General features: G+C 37.6%; 2 protein-coding genes across 2 annotated transcripts in view; one reads left to right on the forward strand and one right to left on the reverse strand.

Annotated features, from left to right (window-relative positions):
* The window catches only part of rdh12 (retinol dehydrogenase 12), a 10,886-nt gene extending 10,206 nt beyond the window's left edge, over positions 1 to 680 (reverse strand). Inside the window, exon 1 of the mRNA XM_008293257.1 lies at positions 566 to 680. Coding sequence (XP_008291479.1) covers positions 566 to 639 — 74 coding nt within the window. The 5' untranslated portion in view covers positions 640 to 680. The remainder of the gene's footprint in view (positions 1 to 565) is intronic.
* A 1,076-nt stretch (positions 681 to 1,756) lies between these two features.
* Positions 1,757 to 7,034, forward strand: vti1b (vesicle transport through interaction with t-SNAREs 1B). The gene is made up of 6 exons (XM_008293259.1): positions 1,757 to 1,989; positions 2,110 to 2,168; positions 4,152 to 4,349; positions 4,820 to 4,993; positions 5,282 to 5,343; positions 6,294 to 7,034. Exons 1-6 carry the CDS (start codon positions 1,893 to 1,895, stop codon positions 6,391 to 6,393), a joined length of 690 nt encoding a protein of 229 aa, XP_008291481.1. The 5' UTR covers positions 1,757 to 1,892; the 3' UTR covers positions 6,394 to 7,034.
* Positions 7,035 to 9,012: the final 1,978 nt, after the last annotated feature.

A 9,012-nucleotide genomic window follows, 5' to 3' on the forward strand; every position in this document is an offset into this window, starting at 1 on the left:
CTCTTATGCACCAATTAAACTCCTGCTATGATTCTGGTTGTGGTTTCTCAGCACCAGGAAGCTCCATGTGTCAGCCTGAACTTGTGTCCTCATTAGACTTGGACATGTGGACGGACAGGTTTAATTATTCAGAGTGGAACTTGGACCGTGGACAGCTCAGAGTGGTCCGAGCCTCACCACCGCGCAGGGCCGCCCTGCGACCAATGGCTGCCGGGACTGAAGCCCACGGACTGGACTCCTCCCACGCTCAGCCTCCTGATAGGCCCGAGCTGCTCAGATGGAAGACACCCGGTTCATCTGTGCAAAAACTCCCACAGCTCCATCACCATTGATTTTCTGCTCACACAATCCCTCAGCGTCGTGTGCAATCAGTAAAAACGGACAAACACTCAGTAAATCACGCCTTAAACGAGCTGCTGGGCTTTAATTTCCCACTAAAAGCGGATCTGATGCTGATAATTCCATCAGTGCACACTGGAGTCCTGTCAGCCGACCTGCCCCTGATGTGTTAAAACACCAGATTTGCATCCGGATGAATGAGTAAGTGAGTTTTTTCGCGGCTCACCTGATGTTCGGAGCGAACACGATGACCAGCAGCGTAACGAGTCCGAGCCCCGCGGCGGCGAACAGGACAAACATCGCGGCTCCGCTGCTGCGTCTCCTCCGGCTGGATGCTGCTGTTGTGGAGGCAGAACAGCTGATGTCAAAGCATAAAGGGGCGCAGAGCGCAGCGGGGTGAAAGATGCACCGCGAACGGCCTCGTGGGATTGTAGTTCTCAACGCCTACCAGGAAATGAGTACTGCTTTCACGGAGCATGCGCAGTAGACACTTAAAAATAAAATTGAGCAATAAAATAAAACAAAAACTTATTGATTTATGACTGAACTAACATGCAATGACATTCCACCAACAGATTACACTGTAAAAAAAATACATATTTAAAAAAATATTTCCAGATTTTCCATTTTGCTGTTTTGATTAATTACAGATAATAACAAGTAAAATCTTCGAATAAAGTGCTACCTTACATGTCAAATTTGAATAACACACTGCACCGTAAAAGTACACTTTAAAAAAATCCCAACTACGTTTAAAACATAAAGAAATTGTAGTTTACATATATTAACAATTACTATTTGCAAGAAAAATCATCTATATTCAGGATTCAAGATTGGTGAACAATTGTTTTAACAGTTATTTTACGAATTGTCCCTATTTTATGGATAATAGCTGGCATTATCTCAGAAAAAAATATGAATTTCTATGTTAACTATTAGAAAACAGGGTAAAAATAGTGGTCACATCAAAATCATATTTTTATTGATCGTATTTTACAACATGTGCATTAATGTAAATAGATATGTTTTGTGATTTTATTTGATATAGTCTTTGATCTGTCAAAAGAGGCTTTGTTGAATAAAAAATAAAATAAACATTCATAAATAAATAAAAATCACTGGAAAAGTAAAAAATTGCTGTCTTCTGAAGTAATACTGTACTCACCAGGCCAGAGTTCTTCAGTGTTCCACAAAAAACTACATTTTCCCAGAAGACGCCATTAAAGCTGTCTGCGCAGTGCCTGAAAGAAAAAGTAATCAACGATTTTCTAAGCGTTATTTTTCCCAATATGTAACATTACTTTTACAATTTGCATTCTATGTGGATTGTAGAATTTTTCTGCCTAAAGTTTCAATAAAATCATTAATCTGAAATGGATTTTTCTTATTTTCGCTCCGGAGTTTCAGGCACTGAGTCACGAGGGCCATCATGCGGAAGAGTCCCGGGGATCTGATTATCTTCAAGGCAAACCTTCTGGATTGGATTATTTCTGTATTTTGCAGCTGAAGACAATACATTTTATTAAAACAACTGAGCTACAGTTAACTTCAAAATGTCGTCGGAGGAGTTCGAGAAGCTGCATGAAATCTACAAATCTCTGTTCGAGGAGCTGAAGCTGATGCCGGACAGAGCTCTCAAAATCCACGGAGGTAAACAGTCTGTGTTGTTGTTAGCTAGCTAACGTTAGCTAAACACCTGCGCGCCGTAACGAGCAGCTTAGAGGAAGTTTGTTTGTTGTGAAACTAAAATATTTGCTGTCACACCTGCAGAGGAGAGGAAGAGGCTGGTGAGGAGCTTCGATGAGCGGCAGGGGGAGGCTGAGGAAGTGGTGAGCTGCTCTCTTCTGTTTCTGTTTTGAAAGTTACAGCTGCTGGCTTGAATCTACTTCAAGCACGGCTACAGTTTACTCACTTGCTCGCATATGTGTGTGTATAAACGGAATTCTAAACAATGTGCCTCAGTGATATAAATATGAGACCTGCTTCATCTGTAAGCATCCTCTGTCAGCTGTTTGATACCTCTGCATGATCCAGGAAATACACCTGAGTTAACTGATGAGTCACAACTTAAAGGTCCCATCTTGTAAAAATACCCTTTGGTGTATAAAGTAAAAGCTGTTAAAATATGCTGACAGTTACTTCTACCGTTCCCCAAGTCCTCCCACAACTAGTTAACATAGTCAACAAACTCAGACTAATTTTGAGAGCTCCAGCTGACAGATTCATTATGTCCCTATGCAGTGCATCAAATATAGTAGGCCAAAAATGTCAGGATGTCCTTCTACATCTGGTCAGATTGTGCAGTATGCAAGCCAACATGCCCACAATCCTCAGCGCAGTTATGTCTGAGTGCACACAGACAGATGACCGCTCATTTCACATTATAGACTGTGGTGGTCAGCGCTTTGTCTGCAACATTATGATGAAGCTGTATGTCCCAATTGTATGTATACTGCTTGAAATGGTAAGACAAAATGTGTGATTTGGAACGCAGCTAATGTGTTCAGTACGTTTATAACAGGACTAAAACCAGGGGTTTTACAGTCATGGTGAAATGACCCACCTCTGCAGTATTTTGACCTGCAAAAACTGGGGAAAAAAACATACTGTGGGGACATGTGAGACTTTCATTTGCTTAAAAATACCCACACACACTGCTTGCTGAATAGCAAGCCTTAAAAACAAACAGTTTCCGTAATATAATAAAAGCCTGTTCACTGTAAGCTTGAGTTTACCTTACAAGCCAGGCTTTAAGTTAGTCTGACTTACTTTAAGGTTATTTTGGTGCTATAAAGAAAATTCCACATTGTTCAAGCTTCACTACTCTGGAAACGTTTGCTAGGAAACTGCACTGCAAAACAACTTCAACACACCATGGATATCTTTTCATTATCTGGCTTTACTAAACCCAACAGCTGCAGTCGGGATAATGGACAGGTAAAGCGGAGCATATTTCTCACAAGAATTACAAACTACAATCCTAAACCAATATAAGGAGCTTAAAATATAAAACAGGTTAAAAGTAACACAGCTGCTGCAGCCAGCGTCAGGAAACAAAGCAATCCAAAAAGTGGCTTCAGACCGTCTACAGAAAGATCCTTTTACTTTGCTGTTGGGATTTTTTATTTTTTTATTTATTTTTTTTATCATTACCTTATTTATTTAACTTAACACAGTCACAGCTTTTGTGATAGTTGGTCTGTTTTTGTGTCATTTACAAATGTAAAAAAAAAACATGTTTGACCTATTTTTGCATGTGTCTCATGGGGTAATGATCCAACACGTTCTAAATCTGTTGCACAATAAATATTGTAACTTAAGCGTTTAAAAAATGTTTTAAATTGCAATATCTGTTTAAAAAAATTGCAATAACGTGTTTTCCCCAAATCGTTTAGCCTTATTCACCACCATACAATATGGGAATGACCAGAATTCCTTCCGTAATAGTTTTTGTGCAAGTCAGGGTTGGGTCATGAGGTGGCTGTTCTAAAACTGAATCATATTAGTGTAGCAATATTAAAAAGCTTTGTCATATGATATCAAATAAAATCACATTACTAATATAATACTACAGTTTAAAAAAAAAGATTTTTTCCCTCGCAACTGTAATGAAGCAGACTTATGAAGTCACTCAGGTATTTTTATCCACTCATTTGAACGCTAAAGACAACTTGTCAGAAAACTGCCTTGTTTTTCAAGTAATTTAAAACAGTAAGTTATGATGAATTCTGCTTAAAGTTTCTTATCAGCAAGAGACAGATCTTACCTCCTTCTCTTGCATTACATAATATAAATTTCATATCCGTCTCCAGTTACAAGGAATGGAAGAGGAGCTGCGCGCCGCCCCTCCGTCCTACCGGAACGCTATGAGCACAAAGCTTCGTCTGTACCGCCGAGATCTGGGCAAACTGCAGCGGGACATGAAAAGCTCTGCACCTGGGTCCGGCTTCTCTTCGCAGCCAGGACAAGGAAGTCATCACGGCATCTATTCATCACAGAATCAACAAAGTGTGAGTGTAGACTCTGTGAGCACAGTGTCATCTCATCATCAGAGTAACTACCACACCCTGAATGCCTAATGAATTATTTTATTATGATTATATAGTAATTCTGTACCATAATGATGTCATAATGCAGTAATGGAATATGACCACTGTCTTTTTATATCTGTTAGATTGTGGCTGATTGTACAAAATGACAACATGCAAAGACGTTTACAGTGCAGTTGAAAGAATAATTAAGATTTAAAAGCAAGAAATGTTGCAACTGACAAAGTATCAGTGGAAAAAGACAGTTTTGATATGTATGAGTATAGGAAAGAGGCTGGTGGGAAGGCTGACATACTAAGATAAAACTTACAGCAAAGTAAGTCCTGGATTGTATTTAACAAAAATACCAAAGGACATACGTTTATTTTATTGTAATAGTATTATTCTATTTATGTTGACCCTAAATTTGCTGCTATTTCCCACCTGTGCAGACACACCTGCAGTCCCAGAGGGCTTTGCTCCTCCAGGGCACGGACTCTCTGAACAACGCCAGCCAGAGTATCGAACGAAGTCAGCGCATCGCCGCCGAGTCGGAGCAGATCGGCACAGATATCATCGAGGAGCTGGGAGAACAGAGGGAACAGCTGGACCGAACCAGAAACAGAGTGAGCTGTGAATCGTTATTACACCTTCTGTCGTGTGGGAGGAAGCTGTGATCTTCTATTAGTTTTAATGTGACATGTTTTGGTCACTTTATTCAATTGTTTCTCTAATTTTATGTTCTCTGAGAAAAGAATGCAGAAGTGTATTAGATTTGGGACAAAACTTGACAGTGCAGCTGTGATCTGGGTTAATACTGTTTAGATTAGTTGTATGTTTTATTGAGTCAATATGGAGAAGAGCTTTCAAATGTGTTAAAGTTCTTTATCTTTTTGCCTTTTGTTTCTGTGTAGTTGGAAAATACTGGAGAGAACCTCAGTCGAAGTAGAAAAATTCTGCGTGCCATGTCGCGGCGGTAAGTGCTACCCTGTTTTTCTCCCCCATGTTTATGCTTATTTTTTGTGTATGGGTGTGCACAGATGTGTTGTAATTCTTTTGGCTGCACAATTAATCCAATAATAATCATGATTTTGACTTTCCACAATTGAATAAACCTGATCAAATGCAATACTGAAGTTTAAAATGCTCTACTTATAGTAAACAGCCCATGCAGATCAAATCACTTGGCTTCAACTTGGTAAATTGTGACGTTGAAATGCTTTATTATTTTTTTTTCATTCTTTCCCACAACGTTTTGCTCATACGTCTGTGTGACCCAGTAACTGAGTGAAGACTAGAAGCTCCTTTGTGCACGGCCTTAGCTATGGCTAAGGTCTATTGTAGCCTGCCTGTGAGGTGTTTAGGGAACTTTGATAAAAATAGCGGGTTGTCAGCGAGGGACTAGTTTTGGTTGCACTTTAATTTCTATTTTGCCCTTACTAGATGCACTGAACTCAGGTGAAGATTATTTATTTATATTACCAGGAGTGTAGAACAACACAGAACAACACTGCTATGTTTACATTTCAATGTGAAAGTAGACCGCTACACTAACACATGGTCGGATTTAGTTACTTCTTATTGGCTAATTAATGAGTTTCTGACAACAAACTGATAATTGCAGCTTTAACTAACAATCATTTTTCTCAATTTTAATAGTTTCATCCATAAAATATCAGAGGAAAAATTGCATCTTTAAATGTCATTTTTATCATGAATGACATCCAACCATCATGTCAAAATAATTTGCTGAACATTTTTCTGTTGATCGTCCCGTTAATAAATCAGATCATTCTAACTTACTGAAGAGGTAACAGTTCGCTCTTGGCAGTCTGGGTGTATTTAATACATATTTATGGGCTATGACTGGTGTCCTTGACCAGAGCTTCTGCTTATTGTTGACTCATCTCCTCTTTTGTGTTGCAGGCTGATGACGAACAAGCTGCTATTAGCCGTCATCATTATAATGGAGTTGGCTATTCTGGGAGCTGTGGTTTATCTGAGGTTCTTCCAACATAAACACTGAGCTGTGGATCCAGACTCTCCTCATCTGTCTCCACTGACTGTCCAGTAGCAATAATACTGTTCTGCTGTTTCCAGCCAACTTGTTCCTGTGATTGCATCGAGGTGGTGAACATTTACCTGGAGGGGATTCTGTCCATGGGCAGGTGAAGAACGGCTAATTGTTGAACCTGTTAATGGACCAAACCCACAGAGACTCTTTGCACTGATGTTTTCACTGTTTAATCAGTCTGTTGATGCCAATGACGCCCTGCAGGATGATGCTACAGACGCCACGGATGATTCTCTGGAAGGTTTTGGACAAACAATCTACTTATTCCAACATGTGTAGACTGTGTGGTGACAGTATTTGTGAAATGTTACCGATAGATGCAGCAGTTTTAAAAGGATCAAGATACATAACTGTTGGAATTCAGCTGCTTTTTCGCTTTATCAAACTAAACCACATAATATAATGAAATGACACGACACCAGCTGAATCTGTAGCTGAACGTGAAACCTGGGTTGAGAAAGTCTTAATACAGATGCAATGTTTTTAACAGTTAATGTCTATTTACTGTATAATACAGAAATCGCTGTTACAAATAAGAACCAGAATTCCTTATTTGACAGCCTTCACGTCATTAAAGCTAATCTTTAACCTCAGTTTGCATTGTATCTGATGTTTCCAGGGAAGGCAGCGAGTTAACAGTTAGGATAAACATCCGCTGTGGAGTTACAGGCTGAAGCACCAGGACAGGTTAGAGCTGGTAAACAGCATCTGTCACTACGGAATTAATTCTCAAATAATTGGTGATAAAGTTATTTTTGGTGCCGTGTCAGTGAAGTGGTACATCTGCCACAATGTTTTTCTGTTTCCTGCTGCGATATCATGCCTTCCTGGTGTGATGCAAAGTGTAAAAAACATGTTTGGTGACCTGCTTGTGTGGAACAGGTGGTCGAGTTAGGTAACCAGTGTTTATACAGCACATTAAAAACAGCAGACATTGACTCAAAGTGCTTTCCAATAGAGAAATAAGATTCCTGCAGACGTTACAAAGACAAGTTTTAAATTTTAGGTTAGATTTTTTTATTAGACAAATTTAAATGTTAAGGTTAGAACCCTAAAATATTATTTATTAGACAAATTTAAATATTTAAAGACACTGAAACCTTCGCTCATATTCAAGTCAAGTAATTTATAGAGCAATGAACCACAGTGCCTTTCAACAGAAAAATGACATAACAAGTTTGAATGTTCAGGTTTTGACCCTACGATATAATTTATTCTACACATTTCTCCAACTAATTGAAATATTAGGTTACAACATTATTTATTAAGACTGTAGAATAGTGTTTATTAGTCAGATTTAAACGTTAAAATTAACTAGACAATATTATTGTACATATTCACCCATCAAATTCAATGTTAAATCCAAGACAATACAGCATTATTTATTGTACAAAGTTTACATGAAGCATTTAAATGTTAAGGTTAAGAAAATAAAATAAGATCTATTCTACAATGTTCCCTTAATTAAATGAAATATTAAGCGTAAGACCCTAAAATGTTATAAACAAATTTACTCGAGTAATTTAAAAATTAACCTTAAAACGCTGCAGTATTTTTTTATTGGACAAATTGTTCGACTACTTTAAATGTTACATTATTCTACATATTTACCCATCATATTTAAATATTCAGTTCAAACCCTACAGTATTGTATATAAAATGTATTTTATCCGACTATATGTGCAAGTTAAAGCTCTATTCTACTATACATTATGCATAGAGAGTTATTCTGAATCCTGGATAAAAGATGAACCTGGTATCAAAATGTAGGTAAAAATGAGGCCTTTCCTTTGCTATGACTTGTTCTGACCGACTATCTATCCCACATGGTGATATGATCCTTGAAGGTTTACCTAAAATGCCCTTTTGTCCAGTTTTCTCTGGTGAGTAATCAGAAAACCGATAACACATCCAGGGTAGCAACGTTTGTTTCTATGACTCTGTGTCACCGATACTAAACTGGTGCAGGTTTGCTGTTTGAACTGTGACGTATTCAATGATACTGAAGCTCAAAGTTGGTTACAGAAGAAGATATGCTGAACCTAAACAAGATTTTGGCTTCAGACTGCAACACCTGGAGAGGATGTAAAATTGATTTGGTTGCAGTTTTTTTACAGCTCAAATCTGTTTCTAGGCCAATAAATGTAATCTACCTATCTTCTCTTCTTATGAAGGTACAAGGCCTCCAAAAAGTGCAACATTTAGAAGTTTTGAGGGCCTGTAACTCAGAAAATATTCATAGTATGAAGGTAAAATGTTGCATTGCTTCATTACATATACTAAAGTTAGTGTACATTTAAAAAATTAAAAATAAAATTGAATATAGTATAAATAAAACTGGAAGGTTTGATGTTTTAAGGTGCTGCTGAAGTACATATTTCAGGTTTAGAATAGGTAATAATACACTAATATTTACTATTTAATATATATTGCCATGGAATTTTCCCAGTTAATTATTTAATTTATTTTATATATTTTGAATTTTAAGTTTTCTGAAAGTGTTAAATATGAAAATGATTTTTAAAGTAATTAAATCTGCACCCAATTTCATAAATTACTAATTGAAAAAAT

This window comes from Stegastes partitus, unplaced genomic scaffold, assembly GCF_000690725.1.
Source record: "Stegastes partitus isolate 25-593 unplaced genomic scaffold, Stegastes_partitus-1.0.2 Scaffold867, whole genome shotgun sequence".
NCBI classification, from domain to species: Eukaryota; Metazoa; Chordata; class Actinopteri; family Pomacentridae; genus Stegastes; species Stegastes partitus.